Source organism: Salvelinus fontinalis, chromosome 36, assembly GCF_029448725.1.
Source record: "Salvelinus fontinalis isolate EN_2023a chromosome 36, ASM2944872v1, whole genome shotgun sequence".
NCBI lineage: Eukaryota > Metazoa > Chordata > Actinopteri > Salmoniformes > Salmonidae > Salvelinus > Salvelinus fontinalis.
The window spans coordinates 15,995,776-16,022,167 of NC_074700.1; the positions used below are offsets into that span (position 1 = coordinate 15,995,776).

Genomic DNA, 26,392 nt, shown 5'->3' on the forward strand with positions numbered 1-26,392 from the left:
TCAGTTGATGATATTGCATTAACAACTTGTCTAAGTACTTTTGTCTCATAACAGCACTCACAGCTTCCAATAAAACAAAAACTGAGACAGTCTGTTTACATATATTTTAGATGCTATTTCTACAGACAATTGGTATAAAACCCATATAAACTGTATTTATAATTATAATGACAATATTTTAAAGTTGACAATTCTATTTATTTTCCTGCATAGTCAAATCAGAATGATGCCTCTACTGCCATTCATTCCGATTAGACTGGTTTAGATTTCTCCCTAAACAAAATGGCTGCCATTTTAACCCCTTTCCGGAAGTGTTTTGAATTAGATTTTTTTTACCCCCTTTCTCTCCCCAATTTTGTGGTATCCAATTGTTAGTAGTTACTGTCTTGTCTCATTGCTACGGGCTCGGGAGAGACGAAGGTCGAGAGCCATGCGTCCTCCGAAACACAACCCAACCAAGCCGCACTGCTTCTTGACACAATGCACATCCAACCCGGAAGCCAGCCGCACCAATGTGTCGGAGGAAACACCGTACACCTGGTGACCTGATCAGTGTGCACTGCGCCCGGCCCGCCACAGGAGTCGCTAGTGCGCGATGAGACAAGGATATCCCTACCGGCCAAACCCTCCCTAACCCAGACGCCGCAAGGCCAATTGTGAGTCACCCCATGGACCTCCCGGTCGCGGTCGGCTGCGACAGAGCCTGGGCTCGAACCCACTCTTTGGTGGCACAGCTAGCACTGCCTTAGACCACTGCGCCACCCGGGAGGCCTCTGGAAGTTTGAGGGTTTATGAACTAGTAACCCGCAGTGACTTTACTTGGCTCCCAAAGTTCTCTGCTGGACACAAAAGACTAAAAAACACCAGCACTGTTCCAAAGTATTCCCACACATAATAGCGAGATATATTTAATCATATACAAATGTAAGCAAGGTTGGAAATGATTATGTTTTAGTCAAATATTATATCCGTTTAGGCTTCTTGCAGTCAATCTGCAATATACAAATGTGTAATTATATTCCTGCCCCCTGACCACCCACTCAAGAATAAAATCTGAGGCTGAATATAGATGATGATCCCCTCTAGTAATTTAATAGGATCGATATGATGGAAAGACAAAGTTATCTTCCATCATCCACTTACATGGACCAACCCAGTCCATCTCTAAACACAACACAGTATGTGAGATGTGTAAATTCAAATGTTGCAATCTAGGCCCTCTCTCAGTCTCTCTCATACAAACAAACACACGCACACTCATACCCATCTCGCTCCCTTTCTAATCATATGCACGCATGGTATACATCGTTCAAGGAAATGCATTTCATTGGAAGATGTATACCATACATATCCGTACAAACGACGAACAAATCTTAAACACACATCTGCAAACGAACACGTACACAAACACAGAAAAACTCATCTGTGAACAATCCACTGCAGCTCCTCATCTCTGACAGACACACTACAAAGACAGCAATCGGTGGAGTTAGGCAGGCACATACTACTGCTTACCATACTACTGTCCCACATATACTCTACTGTCAACATTACCAACACCATAATATTCCACTTAGAGCAAACTGATGGGTCGTTCTACCTCAAAACACAAGAGGGGGTTGACATTCACCATCTGATTGTAACCAACGATTTCAGAACAAACAGATATCATTTTGCAGGAATGCTAGTTTTGTTGAATATAATTTGAGCTGAGAAATTAAACTAATTGATTAAACTAATTGATTGCACCCAAATTGGCCATTTTAAATTTATAGAAATCATATAATATTCAATAAATATAGTATCTAACATCCGATTTTAACTTTTTTTCTAACATGACGAATACAAAGAAAGTCAAAAGCCACCCACGGACCCCCCACACCAACAACGAGTATATAGCATCAGTTCTGTTTGAACAGTACGGAGCTGCGGCTCGGAAGATTGTTTCTTCATCCTATTCATTGTATTCTCAGTGAATTAGATTTTTTTCCCCCTGTTCAGTGAAACTAGTTGGGTTTATGTCCCATCCTACATCCTGATATTACCAAGTTCTGACCACTAGATGGTGCGTTTCCTACTATTAGGTGATCATTTTTTTAAAGAACCCCCCAAATTGTTAAAGGGATAGTTCACCCAACTTAATTTGTGGTTTTCTTACCCTGTAAGCTGTCAATGTACCAGGTATGACAGCAACCCATGCTTTGATTTTGTTCACCTGACGACTGTTTCAAATGCTAACATTTTAGCATTTGTGTCAGAAATCCAGTGCAAGTTAATGGTACCTATATTAGGCATTTTCACGCACGTCTAAATCATTCTAAAGAATCAAAAATTTGAGTTTGCAACTCAATGGTGTTACTCAATGGTGTTACTAAAAAGGTACCAGTCAAAAGTATGGACACCTACTCATTCAATGGTTTTTCATGATTTAATACATTTTAGAATAATAGTGAAGACTATCAAGACTAACCCTAACCCATGAAATAACATGTGGAAGCATGTAGTAACCCCCCAAAAAGTGATAAACAAATCTAAATATATTTCTGATTCTTCAAAGTAGCCACTCATTGCCTTGATGACAGCTTTGCACTCTCAACCAGCTTCATGAGGTAGTCACCTGGAATGCATTTCAATTAACAGGTGTGCCTTGTTAAAAGTTAATTTGTGGAATTTCTTTCCTTCTTAATGCGTTTGAGCCAATCAGTTGTGTTGCGACAAGGTAGGGGTGGTATACAGAAGATCACCCTATTTGGTAAAAGTCCATATTACGGCAAGAACAGCTCAAATAAGCAAAGAGAAATGACAGTCCATTACTTTAAGACATGAAGGTCAGTCAATACAGAACATTTCAAGAAGTTTGAATGTTTCTTCAAGTGTAATAGCAAAAACCATCAAGCGCTATGATGAAACTGTCCCTCATGAGGACCACCACAGGAAAGGAAGACCCAGAGTCACCTCTGCTGCAGAGGATAAATTCATTAGAGTTACCAGCCCAAATAAATGCTTCAGAGTTCAAGTAACAGATACATCTCAACTGTTCAGAGGTGACTACGTGAATCAGGCCTTCATGGTCAAATTGCTGCAAAAAAAACACTACCAAAGGACACCAATAAGAAGAATAGACTTGCTTGGGCCAAGAAACACAAGCAATAGACATTAGACCGGTGGAAATCTGTCCTTTGGTCTGCAGTCCAAATTTGAGATTTTTGGTTGCAACCGCCTTGTCTTTGTGAGACGCAGAGCAGGTGAGCGGATGATCTCCGCATGTGTGGTTCCCACTGAAGCATGGAGGAGGTGTGATTCTATTCTACTGTATCTTAGTCTATGCCGCTCTGACATTGCTCGTCCATATATTTATACATTCTTAATTCCATTACTTAGATGTGTGTATTGTTGTGAAATTGTTACAGTGGGGAGAACAAGTATTTGATACACTGCCGATTTTGCAGGTTTTCCTACTTACAAAGCATGTAGAGGTCTGTAATTTTTTATCATAGGTACACTTCAACTGTGAGAGACAGAATCTAAAACAAAAATCCAGAAAATCACATTGTATGATTTTTAAGTAAATAATTTGCATTTTATTGCATGACATAAGTATTTGATCACCTACCAACCAGTAAGAATTCTAGCTCTCACAGACCTGTTAGTTTTTCTTTAAGAAGCCCTCCTGTTCTCCACTCATTACCTGTATTAACTGCACCTGTTTGAACTCGTTACCTGTATAAAAGACACCTGTCCACACACTCAATCAAACAGACTCCAAGCTCTCCACAATGGCCAAGACCAGAGAGCTGTGTAAGGACATCAGGGATAAAATTGTAGACCTGCACAAGGCTGGGATGGGCTACAGGACAATAGGCAAGCAGCTTGGTGAGAAGGCAACAACTGTTGGCGCAATTATTCAAAAATGGAAGAAGTTCAAGATGACGGTCAATCACCCTCGGTCTGGGGCTCCATGCAAGATCTCACCTCGTGGGGCATCAATGATCATGAGGAAGGTGAGGTATCAGCCCAGAACTACACGGCAGGACCTGGTCAATGACCTGAAGAGAGCTGGGACCACAGTCTCAAAGAAAACCATTAGTAACACACTACACCGTCATGGATTAAATTCCTGCAGCGCACACAAGGTCCCCCTGCTCAAGCCAGCATGTCCAGGCCCGTCTGAAGTTTGCCAATGACCATCTGGATGATCCAGAGGAGGAATGGGAGAAGGTCATGTGGTCTGATGAGACAAAAATAGAGCTTTTTGGTCTAAACTCCACTCGCCGTGTTTGGAGGAAGAAGAAGGATGAGTTCAACCCCAAGAACACCATCCCAACCGTGAAGCATGGAGGTGGAAACATAATTCTTTGGATGCTTTTCTGCAAAGGGGACAGGACGACTGCACCGTATTGAGGGGAGGATGGATGGGGCCATGTATCGCGAGATCTTGGCCAACAACCTCCTTCCCTCAGTAAGCGCATTGAAGATGGGTCGTGGCTGGGTCTTCCAGCATGACAACGACCCGAAACACAGCCAGGGCAACTAAGGAGTGGCTCCGTAAGAAGCATTAAGGTCCTGGAGTGGCCTAGCCAGTCTCCAGACCTGAACCCAATAGAAAATCTTTGGAGGGAGCTGAAAGTCCATATTCCCCAGCGACAGCCCCGAAACTTGAAGGATCTGGAGAAGGTCTGTATGGAGGAGTGGGCCAAAATCCCTGCTGCAGTGTGTGCAAACCTGGTCAAGAACTACAGGAAACGTATGATCTCTGTAGTTGCAAACAAAGGTTTCTGTACCAAATATTAAGTTCTGCTTTTCTGATGTATCAAATACTTATGTCATGCAATAAAATGCTAATTAATTACTTAAAAATCATACAAATGTGATTTTCTGGATTTTTGTTTTAGATTCCGTCTCACAGTTGAAGTGTACCTATGATAAAAATTACAGACCTCTACATGCTTTGTAAGTAGGAAAACCTGCAAAATCGGCAGTGTATCAAATACTTGTTCTCCCCACTGTATATATTACAGCACTGTTGGACCTAGAAACATAAAAATTTCGCTACACCCGCAATAACATCTGCTAAAATTTGATTTGGGCTTTGCTGGTGACATTGTCAGTGACATATTTAAAATTCAAGGCACACTTAACCATCATGGCTGGAACAGCATTCTGCAGCGATACACCATCCCATCTGGTTTGCGCTTAGTGGGACTATCATTTGTTTTTCAACAGGACAACACACCTCCAGGCTATTTGACTAAGAAGGAGAGTGATGGAGTGCTGCATCAGATGACCTGACCTCCACAATCACCCGACCTCAACCCAATTGAGATGGTTTGGGATGAGTCGGACCGCAGAGAAGGAATAGCAGCCAACAAGTGCTCAGCATATGTGGGAACTCCTTCAAGACTGTTGGAAAAACATTCCAGGTGAAGCTGGTTGAGAGAATGCCAAGATTGTGCAACGCAGTCATCAAGGCAAAGCGTGGCTACTTTGAAGAATCTCAAATATATTTTGATTTGTTTAACAATGTTTTGGCTACTACATGATTCCCTATGTGATATTTCATAGTTTTGATGTCTTCACTATTATTCTACAATGTAGAAAATAGTAAAAATGAAACCCTTGAATGAGTAGGTGTGTCCAAACGTTCGACTGGTACTGTAGACAATTTGGATATGAAGCGTGAAAATACATTGCATATATGAATCTACCAGCTTGGTTTTGGTGCATTTGGACAGAACACAAGAGCAAGCTCAACCAATGTGAATTCACTACAAGCATTACTGTAGCAACAATGCCATGTTTGTTACACTAACATAGATATTGATATCCCTCATGCAATTACAGATATGGATCCATTATAGCTTCGATACATGTGATGATACTGGCCATGAAACTATCGTCAGTGAAGACATATCGGGTCACTCAATGTCGGGAGGAAGTAAGGCCTATCTGTTAATGTTATCTGTCTAGCTAGCTATGCGTTTCATGTGTGAGTTTGTTATCAATGTATCTAGCTAGTGATCTGTTCCATTACACATAAGAGTCATTGGATTAAAAATGTATTCTGTTTTGTTAAGAACCCCGACACTCAATCTGAACATTAGCTTGTGGTACGGTATTGGAAGCATAAGGACCGTATCTTTCATATCAGCAAGAAATCATTTTCAAATAACAAAAGGTTAAATTGACACACACCTTGATAGGGTTAGTGTTCTCACACGGCCATATCTCCATGTTACAATGCTTGTTTACAAAATAACAGACGAAAGACAAGAGGCAACCACCTGCGCTAAATAACAATCTAGCAGGCTCTGAACACCTACGTGTAAGCGTAACTCAGGAAGTGTGGCAGGAGTGTCGTTTCGTCGGATGGAGGCTATATAGCTGTATGGATCTGTGCAAAACTGCTACAGTAAACGTCTCTTTTTAGTTTAAGGATTTTTTTCTCGCCGATTAAAGATAAGGACCATATGTTCTGTTGCCCTCTATGTGTTCACTGAGCTGTGCGCCACCCCAGTTGGCACCTAGGCATTGGAGGAAACAGTACTAATGCCCTCTGCCAACAACCCACACAGGTTTGAGAGGAACACTGACTGCTGCTATGTTGTTGACACACCACCAGGCCAGCAGACCAGTAATCATGGCAACAGGCCGGCTATCTGCCATTATAATTGGATAACAGGCAAACTAGTTGCTGCGGTCGGCATAGTGATAAGGAGTCTAAATGCTGCACAGGCAGGTAGACCTATAACAGTAACTAACCGTTAGCCTAAGACTACATGATGATAGATTAGGGCTCAAAACAATGTGCATCACATAGAAACTACAGCTATGTTTTTCAGGAATAAGCCTGTGCAGAATAGGGAGAGGTTTTCCCCTAGCAGAAGGGTCAGTTGTTTTTGTCAAAATGTGTAAATTATCTGACCAAAGAGCTGTGGTTAGGGGTGAATGCAACTTCTACCTCGAGATGACAATGCACCAACTAGGATAATACTGAGATCTGCATTGCCCTTTACCCGCCGTCTTTTGCTTATCAAGACCACCGAGAATATATTAAATGGGGTTCTACTGTTTGCATCTATGGTCAAGAACACAGTAGTGGCATAGGGGCTACCTGACAGATAGGTTAACTTTTATCAACCAGTATGCTTCTCTCGTCTAGATGTCATTAGGTAGACGTCCTCTGACTATTAGCTAGTACTAGCTGGACATGTCACTAACTGAAATGCTGCTGTCAACCAAGTGACTGTGGCTAGCTCGCTAGTTGGAGTGCTGCTGTCAAAAATGATCTACCTAGCTAACGTTAGCTCTACCTTGCATGTCAACCAAGCAAACTCATGACTAACGTTAAACGAGCTAAGTTTCCTATTCAACTGAACCCATCTGGCTCGATGTTGGTCGTGGTAATAATAGGCAATTGACTAAACTAGTCTAACTAACTAGTTAGCTAGTAGCAAGTCGTTAAACTAACTAACGTTAACCTATTGTGTTGACAACGATGCACCTACTGGTTCGATCAACACACCAAAAAGCTCGCTAGTACGGCTAACGTTAGCTATAACTTAGATAACTACTGTAGAGCTAGACTTGAAATCGGTAGCAAAGATATGCTAGTTAGCCGTCTAAACTAGCTAACGTAGCTAGCCACCTTCAAAAACATTAACTGGACCACACAAACACCACCCCATGCTAGCTCGCTAATTATGTTAAACACTTTCAGTTGTCAATAGGCCATTACAAAAATGTTAGTGCATTTTGGACAGGATATAACTAAACTTATAGCTGTAAATCCCGTACTGCTTGATTGTCATACAACGCACGCCCAAGCAGCACTGAATAGAAGGTACGAGCACCACTGCGGACAAGAGACCCCGTCCCCACTGGCACTAACGCGTTAGCTGCACTCTCCCCCTTCCGAAAGTGACAGTTCTATTTACCTTCTTGTCAATACGGACGGTGAATACATCACGATCTTTCAGCGGCTCTCTGCTTAGAACCAAACCGTTGTTAAACTCCTGGACTGGTTGGTTCCGCTGAGCGGTTCGGTTCGAATTCGACAGTCCGATTAGCTTTCCGCTACACGGGTGCAGCTCAGCCGCCATCTTCACAGGGGCGGCTTGCTTCGCGACACACGGGTTTGCGACAATATAAAGCTCCGTTTTTCTTTTGCATGCAACTCGAAATAAACGCCCACTTTTTTTAAAATATGAACGGCATAAGGTCAAGCGAGCAAAATTGCTCTATGCAAGTGTGGTAGCGCGCTTTCTCTCCATAATCAATCCAATCAATCAACAGAACATTTATCACTGATTTCCGAGAATGGGCCTTGATTTATATGCATACTTCTACCATAAACCACAACTTAATATAAACGCTTTGAAACCAGGAATTTCCAGTGGTGGAAAAAGTACTACATTGTCATACTTGAGTAAAAGTAAAGGTACCTTAATAGAAAATGACTCAAGTAAAAGTGAAAGTCACCCAGTAAAATACTACTTGATTAAAGGTCTAAAAGTCTTTGGTTTTAAATATACTGTAACGACCCGGTATTGTGTTCTGTGTTTGTGGGTGTGTTATTGTTCTCATGGCTACTAGCAGGGGTTGAATATGTCAGGACAGATGGAAAGGTTGGGGGGGTATGATGGGTAATACCGCGGGATTTGGAAATGCATAAATAGGGATTACTGTCTCATTGTTCTCTCTCTTCTGTTCGTGCCTTGATCTGTTCCTATGAGAGTGACTCTTGACCCGACAGGGTAACATTGTGTACGTTCGGCATTTAGCGGCGTGGGTTGTGGCCGGAACAATAGCCCAGTTTATGAATAAACCTGTGTTCTGACCTGCACACCTAGAGTCCGTCTCTTTTCCCTTTATGACCCAGCCGGGTCATTACATTGGTGTCAGAAGTGCTTTCGAACTACGGGATCGTGACTAGGCGAGTTAGCTGTTCAGTATAGGCCGGGTTGGCTTTAGCGTGACTCGCATCTACGGTCATGTCGCTTGGGGCGAGGCGGAAAATTAAGGAAGAGTCGGACAAAGTGTCCGTTGTGGGCTCGGGGGTACCCGGTCGGGAGGGTCAGGCGGCGACTGCCGTAGGGAAGCTGGAGAGCCACATGGCGGGAGTTAAATTGTCAGTCAGCAAGATGGCAGAACTGGCGGGTTTTCCTTCGCATCGCTCGAGAGCTGACGTCACGGCGACGGGGATATCGACGTCACCGGGTGCGGAAATGGCTGGGCCTGCTAAGGTAAACAGAGATGGCGGCGACCTATTGCCATTAGCCACGGTAGCGGCTAAACTACCAAAGTTCAATGGACAAGGTAAATGGGAAGTTTTTTTCACTCAATTCGAGTTGTTGGCTAGAGCCGGGAGGTGGTCTGACGAGACGAAAGCGTTACAGCTTGCCCTGAGCCTGGCGGAGGAGGCGTCGGAATGCCTGCTAACGCTAGCCCCGGGCGATAGGGGCGACTACGGTGCGCTAGTGGAGGCATTGGGGGGCCGTTTCGGCAGCGACGCGCAGCCCAACATGCTGCGTATTGAACTGTGTAACAAAAAGAGACTTCAGGGGGAATCATTAAAGGCGTTGGCAAGTGTTATTCTGAGCCTGACCAGGCGGGCTTATGCAACTATGCCGATTGGGGTGCAAGACGAGCTGGCACGGGACAGTTTTATTAGAGCGCTCTCTTCCACCGAACTGGGTAAGCATGTTCAGATGGCGGACCCACCATCTCTGCAGGCTGCAGTGGAGATAGCCAGGAAGAGGGAGCTGATCTGGGGTGAGGGAGTGAGAGTGGAAGTCACCAGTCAACCAGAGGTGAGAGCAGCGGTGGCTGGGGTGCCAGGGGTCACAAAGCCAGAGTGGGTTGACGAGTTGGGCGGGCTGGTCAAGACTGCTTCGCTTGTCATGGAGAGGGGCTCAAGGCAACGTCGCAGTGTCAGCTCAACTCCTATTGTCTGCTGGGGTTGTGGCCAACCTGGCCACATTCAGCGGGAGTGTGGCAGATTCCCCCGTCACCAGGGAAACGACAACGGGTTCTCGCGCAGGGGGCAGCGCGGATCCACCCCCCCGCCCCCGAACCCACTGTAAGCAAAGGAGGTACCCAGCAGCGCAGACAAGAGGGTGGGGTCCTGCTCCCCCAGGGTGTAGCTGCCGCCGTGTTTCCTAGTCCGGTAGTTGTGGTGGGACGTACCACCGTTGGGGACTTCTGCAATGTCGTCGTCAAGGTAGAGGGGGTGGAATGTTTGGCCCTGGTCGACACGGGCTCTACAGTAACCCTGGTGAGACCAGACATACTACCTGTTGGGGTGCGGGTGGAGCCGACCCATGTCCAGCTACGGACTGTCACGGGGGAGCTAGCCCCCATGTTAGGGAAGTGTCAGCTATCTGTGACTGTGGGGGGGAGAACTGTGGGGTGTCCGGTGTGGGTAGCAGCGGTGCAGGACCCCTGTATACTGGGAATGGACTTTTTGAAAAACTGTGGGGCTCAGTTGGACTTAGCGTCAGGTACTTTGAGGCTGTCGGGGGGGCCCACAGTGGGAATGTCGCCTTCGGGAGGGCCAGCAGGGGGCAGGGCTGTTCCTCCGTCTTCCTCCAAGCTTGCAGAAACTCCACCGGTCATCCCGGCTGCTCCCTTGGTCGTTGTGCCATCCCAGCAGCTGTCTCCGGCGGCGACGGCCTTCACTCCCCATCATGGTGCAAGCACAGGCAGCCCAGTAGCCCAAAACACACTGGCCCCTTCAACCCATCAGCCCGACGGGGGGAAGGAGGAAGCTATCGACGCCGTCGAGGCTGTGTGGCTGAAGAACTGTCAGGGTCTGGATGAGGGACAACAGAGACAGTTAAAGCAGCTGCTGTTGGACTTTAAAGATAGCTTCGCTTGGGGGGAAGATGAGGTAGGACAAACGCACCTAGTTCAGCACGAAATAGACACTGGGGACGCCCGACCCATTAAAATTCGGCCCCGTCGTATTCCCCTTGCCAGGAGGGAAGCAGCAGACACAGCTATTGTTGACATGTTGCGGGCTGATTTCATTGAGCCATCAGATAGCCCATGGTCCGCGCCGGTCGTCATGGTGCCTAAGAAAGGGGGTAAACTTAGGTTTTGTGTTGACTACAGGGGCCTAAATTCTGTCACCACTAAAGACTCTTATCCCCTACCGAGGATTGATGAGTCGCTAGACCACGTGAGAGGGTCCTCGTGGTTCTCCTCCCTTGATCTGCGCAGTGGCTACTGGCAGGTGCCCCTCTCGCCAGGGGCACGTGAAAAAACGGCCTTCTCCACAGATAGGGGCCATTGGCAGTTCAAGGTGCTGTGCTTCGGGCTCTGTAATGCTCCTGCCACCTTTGAGAGGCTCATGGACAGAGTGCTGGCGGGGGTTCCGAGAGACGAGTGTGTTGTGTACCTAGACGACATATTGGTGCACGGCACATCGTTTGAGGGGGCACTGGGGGCAATTAGGCGAGTGTTGGAGAGAATCTCGGGGGCGGGGCTAAAATTACATCCGGGAAAGTGCCATTTCATGCAAAGGGAGGTGGCGTTCCTGGGGCATCAGCTGGGTGGTGAGGGCATCAGCACGATGCCAGACAAAGTAGAGGCTGTGAGGGGGTGGCCAGTTCCAGGGGGAAAAAAAGAGGTTAAGAGCTTCCTGGGACTGGCATCCTACTATCGTAGGTTTGTGAAGGGGTTTGCGGGGATAGCGGCTCCTTTGAACCAGCTACTCAAGGAGGACACTGTTTTTCAGTGGACCGAAGAGCACCAGCGGGCGTTTGAGGCCCTCAAACGGGCCCTGATGGAGGCCCCTGTCCTGGCCTCACCAGACCCGAACCGTCCGTTCATCCTGGACACCGACGCAAGCAATGAGGGGTTGGGGGCTGTGCTGGCTCAGCGGGGTCCTGATGGGGAACACGTAGTAGCTTATTACAGCAGGACTTTTGATAAGGCTGAAAAACGCTACTGCGTGACAAGGAGAGAGCTTTTGGCTGTCGTGGCAGCAGTACGCCATTTCAAGTACTACCTGGGGGGCCTGCCGTTTGTGGTCCGGACGGATCACTCCGCCCTGCAGTGGCTTCTCTCCTTCAAAGAGCCAGAGGGTCAGATTGCCCGCTGGCTGGAGGAGCTACAACCCTACGACTTCCAGGTGGAGCACAGAGCCGGCCTTCGCCACAGCAATGCAGACGCCTTGTCCCGCCGCCCGTGTGCTGAGGATGGCTGTGGGTACTGCGCCAAACGGGTGGAGCGAGAGAGAGAACTGTGCAGGGAGGAGGGAGTCACCGCCACGGTGAGTCAGCTGAGTGTGACAGAGTGCCGGGAGCTTGAGGCTGTGGACGTTGGGGAGTGGAGGCGTCGCCAGGAGGAGGACGCAGAGCTGCGTCCTGTGCTGCGGTGGGTGGAAGAGAGAAGACGACCGCCGTGGGGGGAAGTAGCCCCTCTATCACCAGTCACCAAAGGACTGTGGGCTAAATTCACAGTCCTTAGAGTGGCTGAGGGAGTGCTCCAGAGGGGGTGGAAAAAGCCAGCGACTGGAGAAATTACGTGGCAGGTAGTGGTGCCCAAAAGGCTGCAGGGGAGCGTGTTACAGCAGCTTCATGGGGGAGTAGGCGCAGGGCATTTTGGGGTCTCCAAAACGTTAAAGCGCATGCGTAAAGGCTTCTATTGGGCAAGGCACAGGAGGGATGTTGAGGACTTTTGTAGGCAGTGCGACGAGTGTGCTGCTAAAAAAGGACCTCCAGGTCAGTCACACGCCCTCCTACAACAATTCCCAGTAGGGGAGCCCATGGAGAGACTGGGGGTAGACATAGTAGGGCCGTTTCCAATCACAGACAGCGGTAACAGGTGGATTCTAACCGCCATGGACTACTTCACCAAGTGGCCGGAGGCTTACGCTCTCCCAGACCAGGAGGCGGGGACAATAGCTGATGCGTTGGTGGGGGGAATAATCAGTCGGTTTGGGGTGCCACAGTCTATTCACAGCGACCAGGGAAGAAACTTCGAGTCACGGGTGTTCTCAGAGTTGTGTAGACGGTTGGGCGCGGAGAAGACGCGCACTACTCCGCTTCACCCGCAGAGCGATGGGTTGGTGGAAAGATTTAACAGAACATTAGCACAGCAGCTGGCCATCGTTACCTCAAAACACCAGAGAGATTGGGACACCCACTTACCGTTTATTCTTATGGCGTGTAGGTCGGCTGTTCAAGAATCGACTGCGTGCTCCCCAGCACTACTAATGTTAGGTCGTGAGTTGCGCACCCCAGCCGAACTAACGTTTGGCCACCCTCCTGATAATGACGACGGGGTTTTGCCTGGCCCGAACTATGTGTGTCGTCTGCAGAACCGGTTAGAAGCGGCTCACACCTTCGCAAGAGAGCAACTCGAAAACGCAGGGGTGCGCCAAAAGCGCCACTACGACTCGCGCGCTAGGGGGAGGCACTTTGGAGCGGGAGAATGTGTGTGGCTTCACAACCCCACGCGCAAGAAGGGGCGGTGCCCAAAGCTGGACAGTGCATGGGTGGGGCCGTGTCTGGTGATAGAGAGAGTGGGGGAGGTGACGTACCGGGTGGAGGTTCCCCCACGGAGCAGGAAGGTGGTGGTCCACCGGGATCGATTGGCACCCTACAGAGGGAGGAAAACGGTAGGGAATGGGAGTGAGGGCTCTGATGTGAGCCCACGGGAACAGTCTAACGAGGAGACTCTAGCACAACCTGAGCCTGGGGAGGGGGCTGCTTCTTCGGAGGGCGCTGGAAATGACATTGGGGCAGAGGAGCGTTCTGGGGGGCCACCGCTGAGAGTCACGGGGAGGCCCAAGAGACTGATGCGACCTCCGGGTCGTTTTAAGGATTTTGTTGTGTAACCCTAGGGGCTAGGGTTTAGAAAGGGGGGGGCTATGTAACGACCCGGTATTGTGTTCTGTGTTTGTGGGTGTGTTATTGTTCTCATGGCTACTAGCAGGGGTTGAATATGTCAGGACAGATGGAAAGGTTGGGGGGGTATGATGGGTAATACCGCGGGATTTGGAAATGCATAAATAGGGATTACTGTCTCATTGTTCTCTCTCTTCTGTTCGTGCCTTGATCTGTTCCTATGAGAGTGACTCTTGACCCGACAGGGTAACATTGTGTACGTTCGGCATTTAGCGGCGTGGGTTGTGGCCGGAACAATAGCCCAGTTTATGAATAAACCTGTGTTCTGACCTGCACACCTAGAGTCCGTCTCTTTTCCCTTTATGACCCAGCCGGGTCATTACAATACTTAAGTATAAAAAGTAAATGTAGTTGCTAGAATATACTTAAGTATCAAAAGTAAAAGTACAAATAATTACACATTCCTTATATTAAGCAAACCAGAAGGCACAATTTTTTTATTTATTTTTTATTTACGGATAGCCAGGGTCACACTAACACTCAGACATCATTTAAAGTCCGCCAGATCAGAGGCAGTAGAGATGACCAGGAATGTTCTCTTGATAAGTGTGCGAATTGGCCCATTTTCTGTCCTGCTAAGAATTCAAAATGTACCAAGTATTTTGTATGAAAATGTATGGAGTAAAAAGTACATCATTTTCTTTAGGAATGTAGTGAAGTAAAAGTAATAGTTGTCAAAAATATAAATAGTAAAGTCAAGTACAGATATCCCCCCAAAAATACTTAAGTAGTACTTTAAAGTAGTTTTACTTAAACGAAAATTGAAAAAAAGTTGCGGATCTGTACTTTACACCACTGGGAATTTCAAGCACATAGAACTTACAGTTTCTGGTTCATTCAGCATCCAGACAGGTAGCACTATATAAGGCATGCATTATGCTACGATGATACTGTTCATTAATAATGCATAAATATTAAAATAGAGATCAATCATTGATAGCAGTGCGTGAGTCAGCTGGATACTGCAAATCCAAGTCATTATGATGACTTGACATAAGTATGCCTTGGTCACTGAATGGGACATTATCAGTTGCTGTGTATTGAAATATCACATTATTTTATGGAAATAATTTTGCCCAAAATTGAGCTATGAAGAAAACATTTTTACAGTGAAAGACTCCATTATATAGTACCACATTATGAGTCATATTACCTATAAAACATAACGGTCAAACAAGTAAATAGATCCAATCATTATTCTAATAGGGGATTTTAGAAACACTTAAAATAAGGGCTGTGTTTCGTGTAAGCTTACCCTGGTGTGATGTTTTGATAAACATGTAAATCTTTCTAGGACAAGGTGACTTTCGTATTTACCCCCCAAAATGTAATGCTAATTAGCTGCTAATGTGGCTATCATAAAGAACTACAAATGCCATGATGACCTGAACGAGACTGCTGAAACGAGGCAAAAGTAAGCATCTCTGCAGTAGCTATCTAATGTTAGCTACATGTAGTAATAAATAAGTTGGCTACATTTCATTAAATTGACAATTCTGTGAACTGTCTTGTGAATGTTTTCAATTGACACAATACCTGTTAGCAAAGAAGTCAGCTAGAGATGATGTGCATGAGCTTGCAGGGATGATGTCTACTTTGATGCTAATTAACATTTTAGAATCTGAGAGTAAATAGAAACGAATATATTAATAAAAGCCACCTTGTCCGAGAGAGATTACATGGTTACCAAAACGTCACCCGAGGGTAAGCCTACACGAAACACAGCCCTTATTTGAAGTGTTTCTCAAATTCTCTATGGGAAAAATTAATGGTGTAAAAATGATTGGAACCATTTCCCTGTTGGACAGAGGTTTTATATGACACCTCCACTGCTCTATTTTCTTCACTGTTTAGATGGAAAAGTTGCAGGACTCATGTTACAAGATGGTAGCCCAGCAGTTAAGAGCGTTGGGCCAGTAACCGAAAGGTTGCTGGTTCAAATCCCTGAGCTAATTCGGTGAAAATCTATCAATGTGCCCTTGAGCAAGGGCACTTAACCCGAATTGCCCCTGTAAATCGCTCTGCTTAATGGCGTCTGCTAAATTACAAAAAAATAAAGATGGACCACTAGAGGGCGCACGAGGCTGTTGGAGGAGGGACTAAGTTTTGACATCCAGTACAGCAGGTGGCAGTAATGCACCTTTCTATGTCATGTCAACCTGGCAGAAGTATATATCTACTGTAATGTCTTTGATATTTCCGTGTGTTCAACTTCATCAGTTTTTTGTTAAAAATGTAACATTAGCGGTTGATAATTAACTACCAAATACAAGATGTGGCAGCCCGATCCATTCCACAATGAGTTGGTCTCTATTATGAATGAATTAATGATGTCGTTGGAGGAGGAAATTGACAAATGTATGGCGTTCTCGGTCTCCTCAACACAATACAGCACAGACATTGATGCAGGAGAGACAGGGGAAATTGAAAGAGAATCCAAGTTGGAGGTAAAAGTAAGTGGCCGACTTTACTTCTACAAATACGAAATGTTATCTTCTGTGTTAATCATTTGTTTTATATAACCAGCTTGGATACAGCTTGTTGTTGAATGACAAATACGTAGCCTGTTCTCTGATTGTAGGTCGAGTTGACATGTGTGATGAAACAGTTCGTGAAACAGACTCTCACCAAAATCAACCAATTGATCTCCAAAGGCACTGAAGCACTGCGTTCAGAGATTTGCCAGAGTCAAAGGGAGATGAAATCTCTGAAAATTAAGTTATTGGAGATGGCTGATGGTAAGGAAGTACCTGAAAATACAGTGGAAAGAACCCCACAGACAGAGGAAGAGGAGGAATGGACGGAAGCACCTTTATCACCAGAGTTTGCAGAGGATTTTGAGGTATGTTATATTTTACATGTTTGCAAGAATCGTGGGGGTTGAAGTTATCCATTGAGTTGAAGTTATCTTTGAGAATGAGCCTACTACTATTATTATCCGGGGTGGCAGGTAGCCTAGTGGTTAGAGCTTTGGACTAGTAACTTGGACTTGCAAGATCGAATCCCCAAGCTGACAATGTAAAAGTCTGTCGTTCTGCCCCTGAACAAGGCAGTTAACCCACTGTTCCTAGGCTGTCATTGAAAATAAGAATGTATTCTTAACTGACTTGCCTAGTTAAATGAAGGTAAAATAAAAAATATAAAAAATCCCTGAATCCTAGGACTGACTGGTACTGCCTTTGGGCTCTGCTCTGCGGCAGAGTTACAATTCCAAAAATCGCAATGCTTTTTTTTTTCAGGTTGACGTGCCAACTCCCAGTGGTGAGGCTGACAACACTACAAATGTCAAGAAGGAGGCCACGATCAGAGCTAAAACCATAGCGATGGAACAGTCATTTATATCTCTAGCTAAAATACCTTCCTCCTCACTCATTGAGTCTATCAAACAGGCGGCTATTGCAGACAAACAGGCAGCAAGCAGGCCTACAGACAAACAGGCAGCAAGTAGGTCTATAGACAATCAGGCCACAAGTGCAGACCCCCAAACTCCCAGTGGGGACTCTGTGATGTCCACCAGACCCAGGAGGAAGAAGAGAATAGAAGCGCAACCCACAGCGGCAGAATCAGACGGAAGTGAGGAAAACGCTGATGACCAATGGGAGGAGGAGAGTGCTAAAGCTGGACAAACCTCGAATGACGAATATGTTCACAACATAAAGCCAAGGCCCAACATAAAGAAAAACAAGACTACCAGCACCAAGAAAGAGCACCACTGTCTGGATTGCGGTAAGGTTTTTAAGAATTCAAGTAATTTAAAACTGCATCAACAGACTCACACAGGAGAGAGACCTTATTGTTGTGAATTATGCGGGAAATGTTTCCCGACTGCTTGGAAGCTAAGAATACACCAAGCAGTGGTTCACAGAAGAGAGAAGCCACTTGAGTGTCCAACATGTGGGAAGTGCTTTGCAACAAAGAGTTATTTGGACACTCACGCAAGTGTTCATTCAACAGAGAAACCGTTCCGATGCCTCGTGTGTCAGAAGTGTTTTAAAAGTAAAAAGGGCTTCAAGGAACACACAATGATGCACAGTTCAAATTCAGATTCATATGCGTGTGACAAATGTCCAAAAGCCTTCGTTAAGTTGAAATACCTCAAAAATCACCAGCTAACTCACAGTGGAGGAGGAGCTCACCGTTGTGAATTGTGTGGGAAAGGTTTCAAGACTCCTTCTCAGCTCAAACAGCACCAAGCATCAGTCCATAGGGGAGAGAAGCCATTCCAATGTCCCACATGTGGGAAGTGCTTCGCAACAAAGACCAATTTGAAAATTCACACAAGTGTTCATTCAGGAGAGAGAGCATTCCAGTGCACTCAGTGTCAGATGTGTTTCAAAACCAAGTATACTCTTAACGCCCATAAGAAGACACACACGGACTCCAAGCCGTATGCTTGCGACAAATGCCCAATGACCTTTATTCGGTCACATTACCTCAGAAGGCATGAAATCTCGCACCTGACCAGCAAGCCATTCGCGTGCAGCCACTGTGGGAAAGGCTTCAAAGGTGAACGTGGGCTCAAGGGACACGAACGCACCCACACCGAAGACCCACCTTATACCTGTGACGAATGTGGCAAGGGTTTCTATCAACACGAATCGTTTCAAGTCCATGCAGCCTTGCACACTGGAGAGAAGCCGTTCACCTGTGATTACTGCAGTAAAAACTTTGCCCTGGCGTCCTACCTTAAAACCCACATCGCAAATCATCACTCTGTCAACAAACCCCACGTCTGTGGGAAATGTGGCAAGAAATATAAGGATTTCACCCATTTCCGAATCCATATGTTTCAGGGTTGTCAAGAGGAGGCTGCGGTGTTGGTTTGACTTTTTCTTGTTATTTTGGAATTGTGAAGTTGTAATATGTTATGTTTTCACTGCAAACATGCATGTTTCCTTGCACAGTACCAATTACATTTGTTTTGAATATATATTTTTTGATGTATACAGACTTGGCCAGTAATACATTTTAAAAATGAACATATTAGGGGATCTATAACCCTCTTAAATTGCACCTCTGGTTGGATGCAGGTTACAGGCACAACCTGTATCTTTCATTCTGACAATGCTTTGTCATTCATTGTAATTTTGGAATTGGGATTAAAGTTGTAATGTTCTTGTTTCACTACAAACATGTGTTTACTTGTTAATCAATATACAACCTTTAGACTTGGCTATGATAGAGCGCAGTGCCACACATTTGTTTTTAAGTCATTTTTTATATAGATGTCAGTATTGTGGAATAGGTGAACATCTGAAAAAAATCATACTTTGACCATGTAAAATATTAGGCTATAATGATAGTCACTACAAAACATGAATAATAGAGACTTTCACCCAGTAACTACTCAATAACGACTCAAGCCCTCACTACGTTTATTTCACAGTAATACATTGAGCAAACAGATGCCTCCCTGAATTAACACATCTCCATGTTTAGAAGTCATCAAGATCATGCAGGGCTGTATCCAATGATGTGAAACATTCTGGCAGTTGCCTATAGAAATAGAATGAATAGAGCTGACACGATTCCTTATTCTAACAACCAATCATATCTGTTCTACACGACACGTTTCTGAATTTAACATTCTGTAACAACATCTCTCTGAACAGGCCCCAGTTGTGGCCGCTGTAGCTTGTTAGGACCAGGAGTTTTCACATGACCATGTGACTTCACCAGGAAAACACCGTCTACAGACCCTTTAGCAAAGTCAATGCACTATCTAGTAGTGCACAACAGGTGGCGGTATATACTTACCTCTTAGAAAGGGAAACGCGTAGAACCAGTGTCTGGTTCATTCAGCATCCAGACAGGCATCGCTATATAAGGCATGCATTATGCTTCAATGATACTGTTCGTTAATAATAGGTATACATTAAAATAGAGATCAATCAATGATTGAAGTGCGTGAGTCAGCTGGATATTGCAAATCCAAGTCATTATGATGACTCGACAGGAGTAGATACCTTGCTCACCGAATGGGACATTATCCGTTGCGGTGCATTGAGATATCACATTATTTTATGGAAATAATTTGCACCGAAAGTGTGCTATGAAGAAAACATCTTTACAGCGAAAGACTGCATTATTTCCTTCGTTGTTTCGATGCGAAGTTGCAGAGAACGTGCTACATGATCGACCACTAGAGGGCGCACGAGGCTGTTGGATGAGGGACTACGTGTTAACATCCAATACAGCAGGTGGTAGTAACGCGCCTTTCAATATAATATACAGCAATGTCAAGCTTCTCGTAGAAGAATACATCCGTTGGTGCGTTGTTGTCCTTAACATTTTAACGTTAGCGGTTGATAGCTAATTTACTACCAAAATCAAGATGTGGCAGCCTGATCCTTTCCATAATGAGTTGGTCTTTGTTATGGATGAATTAATGACGTCGTTGGAGGATGAAATTGACAAATGTATGGCGGTCTTAGTCTTTTCCACACAAGACAGGACAGACATTGATGCAGGGGAGACGGGGGAATTTGAAAGAGAATCCAAGTTGGAGGTTAAAGTAAGTGGAAAACTTTACTTCTACAAATTCAAACTGTTAACATATGTGCTAATTAGTTTGCTATTGATAGTGCAGGTTGGCATTTAGTGAGAAGACTCATGTACTGTAGTTTAAATAAATACATAAAATACTGGAGGCAACTCTGCAGAGTGGTCACTAGCTGGCACAGCCACAATGTCATCAAATCTGATTTTAAACCTAACATTAACCACACTGCTAACCCTAATGCTGTGTTTTTATATATATTTTACGATATAGCCCATTTTTACTTTGCTGCTGGCCCATCTGAAGGAAACTGCGTCCAGGGTAGGGTTGCCAGGTTGTGCTAATATTTCTCAAAACCCGCCCACAATGCCGGGAAAACGAGCCAATTTATTTTTCTGGCAGGCAAGAGATCTGCCACATTTGAACCAATAAACACTTTCTCCATAAAAAAAAATCTGAGAGCAGCTTCTAGTTTTGTGGCAACATCCATCAAATTCCTTTAACTTAAGTTTTTATTTGTATTGTACTGTAGCCTACATGTTTTTGTGTTATGTGTCTTGTATGTACCATTCTTCACCACACATGAAGTCCCCTCCCAGGAAATAAAAGTTATTTTAATTGAATAACGTAATGGAGAGAAGAATGATCATACAACGGGTGGGTCTAATCCTGAATGCTGATTGGTGAAAACCGCATTCCAGCCAGTGTCTATTCCACAAGTTACCACTGGCTAAATCTATGACTTTAAAATAAATGCCTTAACAACCACCCATGTATATAAAAAAGTGATAATGCCGTCAAAGCCGGTGCTTTTGGGTGGATATATTGGCACGGTTTGCCGGCACGAGACGAAACAACACCCGTGCCAATATATCCTCCAAACACCAGCTTCTCCGGCATTATCATTTAAAAATCGACGTAAGACAAAAAAAATGTTTTATATCAAAATAATAGTTATTGCGAGTTAACGTGACGTAATAAAGGAATTTGAATATGTCACAAGAAAAAAACATAATTCAACCTTATCAAATTTGCCAGATAATTTTCCATCAATGGATGTCGATTTAACTCATTTGACTGAAATGATTAAGCATTAAGGCCAAAGGGGGTTTGGTATATGGTCAATATACCACCACTAAGGGCAGTTCTTATGCACGACGCAACGCAGTGCCTTATTGCTATTATAAACTGGTTACTAACATAATTAGACCAGTAAAAATAAAATTCTGATATACCACGGCTGTCAGCCAATCAGCATTCAGGGGTCAAACCACCCAGTTTATAATTGTAAATACATTGCCTTTGCTCATGTGCATAACTATAGATAAATCCGACAGTAGAGTTTGAGTGATGAAAGTTGGACAGAGGATCACGAAGTCTCTGCGCAAGAATCACAATTCTTTTGGCTATTTTCTGGCAATTGTGCCATTATTATGTGCCAGATGTCAAGACTACAAACTGCTATAAAGTGCCTATTTGCGAGATTCACTTGTCATTTCTAAAATCTTGGTTTATGATTAATTCAACTTTGGCATGGTGTGCTTAGCTAGATGCAGGCCACAAAGACAGTATGATAGGCCTGCATCTCATTTCAGATGGCCAACAGTAGCGTAGGCAAGATGGAGCCTAAACAGAACTATTTAGCAGCTTGCTTAGTTCAAGTTGACAGACTCATTTATTCAGCATGAATAGTGAGGCGATTCAAGGTAAGAAGTATTTGTGTTGCCCAATAGCCTGCTGGAATAGGCTTGGGTCGTAATTTTAATCACTGATTCAAATGTGATTCATAATATGGATACGAACTGAATATGCTTGTCAACAACAGGCAGTGTTAGTTTTTTTTTACCCCTAGCCTAATCTGACTGATACCGTTAATTGCATTCTAACCGCAGTTTATTGGCAATTGTGATAGAGCAGTGACAATGATCACAATTGATCATTTCCAATTTTAATTAACTAAACATGACCATTAATAATTGCATAATAACGCAAGGCTACAACAACAAGTAAAGGAATAGGCTATTTATTGAATCTATTCGCCAGCTCTAGTTATGCTACACAAGTGGCACAAATTGATTTGCAATGACTCCAGTGATCATAATTTCAACACATTTATTGTATCAAATGGTAGGCTACATTTGATTATTAGGCTACTTGATGGCCAACAGATGCAAATGTATCATTCTCCACATTTAATGTTAGTTTCATTGTGGACTTTTCCCCGTAACAGAAGCACGCAAGGGAGTTCCATAACTTCCATTTCAAATTTCTACTCACACGGTGCTCGAGACCCAAGAACTGAGTGAAACCCGTCGCCTAATACAGTTTTCTATAAGTGAAGTCCAGTTCAAACCACCTCCAAGCAACAGTATCTAATGCGCTCTAGTGCTCTTAAAGTCGTTTTCCAGTGCTTTGTTGCCATTATTACTTGATACGCATCACTTCTAGAGTGTTAATATGTTTAATGGAAAAAGCGTTGGAAACAGGTGTCTCCATAATGATGCTCTAAATAGCCTACCTACAACTGGTGAAAAGTTGTCACGTCTGCCCGCGTGCTGCTCTGTCTCCTCTGTCACTCACGTGACTGCGATCTCTCAGGGTTTCCCAAACTAGGTCTCCCCCATTTTAGTTTTTGCCCTTGAATTATAATAACCAACTCATTATCAGGGGGGCCCCAGGACCGAGTTTGGGAAACCCTGTCTCAACACAAACACCATTCCGACCCTCCCCACCATTCACTCAGCAACATATTCTTAATAGTCAGATGCAGCAGGTCACAGCGAAATGAAATCTATATGATTTTTTAAAAAGAAAAATGCCATGGCAGCATGAATGCTATATATATATATATATATATATATAATTGGCTCATTCATCCCCCTCCTCTCCCCTGTAACTATTCCCCAGGTCGTTGCTGCAAATGAGAACGTGTTCTCAGTCAACTTACCTGGTAAAATAACGGTATTTTTTTTTTTATATATATATATATAAGTAGGCCAAAAACACACAACCCGCAACATCATTTTCAAAGTAGGCTAATTTGGCGAGAGAACCGATGACATGGCAACCCTGCTCCAGTGCAAGACTCATGATGACAAACATCAGCAGCTTGAAAAAAGGTTGTTGTGGAATAAAAAAAGAAGTGTATATCTGTTCTCTGATTGTAGGTCCAGTTGACATGTGTGATGAAACAGTTCGTGAAACAGACTCTCACCAAAATCAACCAGTTGATCTCCAAATGCACTGAAGCACTGCGTTCAGAGATTTGCCAGAGTCAAAGTGAGATGAAATCTCTGAAAATTAAGTTATTGGAGATGGCTAATGGTAAGGAAGTACCTGAAAATACAGTGGAAAGAACCCCACAGACAGAGGAAGAGGAGGAATGGACGGAAGCACCTTTATCACCAAAGTTTGCAGAGGATTTTGAGGTATGTTATATTTTTGCAAGAATCGTGGGGGTTGAAGTTATCCATGGAGTTGAAGTTATCTTTGAGAATGAGCCTACTACTATTATTATCTGGGGCGGCAGGTAGCCTAGTGGTTAGAGCGTTGGACTAGTAACCGAAAGGTTGCAAGATCGAATCCCCAAGCTGACAATGTAAAAATCTGTCGTTCTGCCCCTGAACAAGGCAGTTAACCCACTGTTCCTAGGCTGTCATTGAAAATAAGAATTTATTCTTAACTGACTTGCCTAGTTAAATGAAGGTAAAGTATAAAAAATCCTTGAATCCTAGGACTGACTGGTACTGCCTTTGGGCTCTGCTCTGCGGCTGAGTTACAATTCCAAAAATCGCAATGCTTTTTTTTTTCAGGTTGACGTGCCAACTCCCAGTGGTGAGGCTGACAACACTACAAATGTCAAGAAGGAGGCCACGATCAGAGCTAAAACCATAGCGATGGAACAGTCATTTATATCTCTAGCTAAAATACCTTCCTCCTCACTCATTGAGTCTATCAAACAGGTGGCTATTACAGACAAACAGGCAGCAAGCAGGCCTACAGACAAACAGGCAGCAAGCAGGCCTACAGACAAACAGGCAGCAAGCAGGCCTACAGACAAACAGGCAGCAAGCAGGCCTACAGACAAACAGGCAGCAAGCAGGCCTACAGACAAAAAGGCAGCAAGTAGGTCTACAGACAATCAGGCCCCAAGTGCAGACCCCCAAACTCCCAGTGGGGACTCTGTGATGTCCACCAGACCCAGGAGGAAGAAGAGAATAGAAGCGCAACCCACAGCGGCAGATTCAGACGGAAGTGAGGAAAACGCTGATGACCAATGGGAGGAGGAGAGTGCTAAAGCTGGACAAACCTCGAATGACGAATATGTTCACAACATAAAGCCAAGGCCCAACATAAAGAAAAACAAGACTACCACCACCAAGAAAGAGCACCACTGTCTGGATTGCGGTAAGGTTTTTAAGAATTCAAGTAATTTAAAACTGCATCAACAGACTCACACAGGAGAGAGACCTTATTGTTGTGAATTATGCGGGAAATGTTTCCCGACTGCTTGGAAGCTCAGAATACATCAAGCAGTGGTCCACAGAAGAGAGAAGCCACTTGAGTGTCCAACATGTGGGAAGTGCTTTGCAACAAAGCATTATTTGGACACTCACGCAAGTGTTCATTCAACAGAGAAACCGTTCCGATGCCTCGTGTGTCAGAAGTGTTTTAAAAGTAAAAGTGGCCTCAAGGAACACACAATGTTGCATAATTCAAATTCAGATTCATATGCGTGTGACAAATGTCCAAAAGCCTTCGTTAAGTTGAAATACCTCAAAAATCACCAGCTAACTCACAGTGGAGGAGGAGCTCATCGTTGTGAATTGTGTGGGAAAGGTTTCAAGACTCCTTCTGAGCTCAAACGGCACCAAGCATCAGTCCATAGGGGAGAGAAGCCATTCCAATGTCCCACATGTGGGAAGTGCTTCGCAGAGAATAAAAATTTGAAAATCCACGCAAGTGTTCATTCAGAAGAGAGAGCATTCCAGTGCACTCAGTGTCAGATGTGTTTCAAAACCAAGTATACTCTTAACGACCATAAGAAGACACACACGGACTCCAAGCCGTATGCTTGCGACAAATGCCCAATGACCTTTATTCGGTCTTATTACCTCAAGATTCATCAAGCTTCGCACCTGACCAGCAAGCCGTTTGCGTGCAGCCACTGTGGGAAAGGCTTCAAAGGTGAACGTGGGCTCAAGAGACATGAACGCACCCACACCGAAGATCCAACTTATACCTGTGACGAATGTGGCAAGGGTTTCTATCAACACGAATCCTATAAAGTCCATGCGGCCTTGCACACCGGAGAGAAGCCGTTCACCTGCGATCACTGCGATAAAACCTTTGCTCTGGCGTCCTACCTTAAAACCCACATAGTGAAACTTCACTCTGTCACCGAACCCCACGTCTGTGGGAAATGTGGCAAGAAATATAAGGATTTCACCCATTTTAGAATCCATATGTTTCAGGGTTGTCAAGGGGCTGCGGTGTTGGTTTGACTATAAAAAATAATTGTCTATCATTGGAAATTACAATTTCTCATCTTTCTAATGTTGGAGGGGATCAGAATGTATATTGGAAATATATGGTACATGGAAATCAAGATATGGTGGTCTCTGGAGGTAGGTGGGATGGGCTGAGAGTAATTGAGGGGTGGGATTAGAAACTCATAATCTGTGTAATAGTTAGGAGTGAAAACACCATATCATGCATACCGGAAATGCCTGAGTACCATTTCAGGTGTAATGTGTATATCAAACTATTTCTGACATGTAATACCTTGTATAAAAATACTATGTCTGAATAATGTGCATGTAACAAAAATGGAAAACAAAGCAAACCCCCCCCTCTTAAATTACTCCCCCCTGGTTGGATGCAGGTTACAGGCACAACCTGTATCTTTCATTCTGACAATGCTTTGTCATTCATTGTAATTTTGAAATTGTGAATAAAGTTGTAATATGTTCTTATTTCA

At 44.4% G+C, this 26,392-nt stretch overlaps 3 protein-coding genes across 12 annotated transcripts in view; 2 read left to right on the plus strand and 1 right to left on the minus strand.

The window, feature by feature from the left end:
• The window catches only part of LOC129835289 (neuralized-like protein 4), a 34,715-nt gene extending 26,577 nt beyond the window's left edge, over positions 1-8,138 (minus strand). For all 9 annotated transcript variants that reach the window (XM_055900869.1, XM_055900867.1, XM_055900868.1 and 6 more), the window contains exon 1: positions 7,935-8,138. In XM_055900869.1, coding sequence (XP_055756844.1) covers positions 7,935-8,099 — 165 coding nt within the window. In that variant the 5' untranslated portion in view covers positions 8,100-8,138. The remainder of the gene's footprint in view (positions 1-7,934) is intronic.
• A 7,912-nt stretch (positions 8,139-16,050) lies between these two features.
• On the plus strand, positions 16,051-19,044 carry LOC129835290 (oocyte zinc finger protein XlCOF6-like). Of its 2 annotated transcripts, none has more exons than XM_055900870.1 (3): positions 16,051-16,366; positions 16,495-16,755; positions 17,153-19,044. In XM_055900870.1, the coding sequence occupies exons 1-3, from the start codon at positions 16,187-16,189 to the stop codon at positions 18,737-18,739; spliced, it is 2,028 nt and encodes a 675-aa protein (XP_055756845.1). In that variant the 5' UTR covers positions 16,051-16,186; the 3' UTR covers positions 18,740-19,044. The 2 variants fall into 2 exon arrangements, with proteins under 2 accessions (XP_055756845.1, XP_055756846.1); XM_055900871.1 differs by having other exon boundaries at positions 16,568-16,755.
• A 631-nt stretch (positions 19,045-19,675) lies between these two features.
• Positions 19,676-26,392, plus strand: LOC129835291 (oocyte zinc finger protein XlCOF6-like). The gene is made up of 3 exons (XM_055900872.1): positions 19,676-20,427; positions 23,580-23,840; positions 24,225-26,392. Exons 1-3 carry the CDS (start codon positions 20,248-20,250, stop codon positions 25,914-25,916), a joined length of 2,133 nt encoding a protein of 710 aa, XP_055756847.1. The 5' UTR covers positions 19,676-20,247; the 3' UTR covers positions 25,917-26,392.

Coding starts and splice junctions, on each gene's coding strand:
- LOC129835290 (XM_055900870.1), top strand. CDS start 16,187: ATGTGGCAGCCCGATCCATTCCACAATGAGTTGGTCTCTATTATGAAT. Junction 16,367..16,494: donor AATCCAAGTTGGAGGTAAAA/GTAAGTGGCCGA, acceptor CTCTGATTGTAG/GTCGAGTTGACATGTGTGAT. Junction 16,756..17,152: donor AGTTTGCAGAGGATTTTGAG/GTATGTTATATT, acceptor TTTTTTTTTCAG/GTTGACGTGCCAACTCCCAG.
- LOC129835291 (XM_055900872.1), top strand. CDS start 20,248: ATGTGGCAGCCTGATCCTTTCCATAATGAGTTGGTCTTTGTTATGGAT. Junction 20,428..23,579: donor AATCCAAGTTGGAGGTTAAA/GTAAGTGGAAAA, acceptor CTCTGATTGTAG/GTCCAGTTGACATGTGTGAT. Junction 23,841..24,224: donor AGTTTGCAGAGGATTTTGAG/GTATGTTATATT, acceptor TTTTTTTTTCAG/GTTGACGTGCCAACTCCCAG.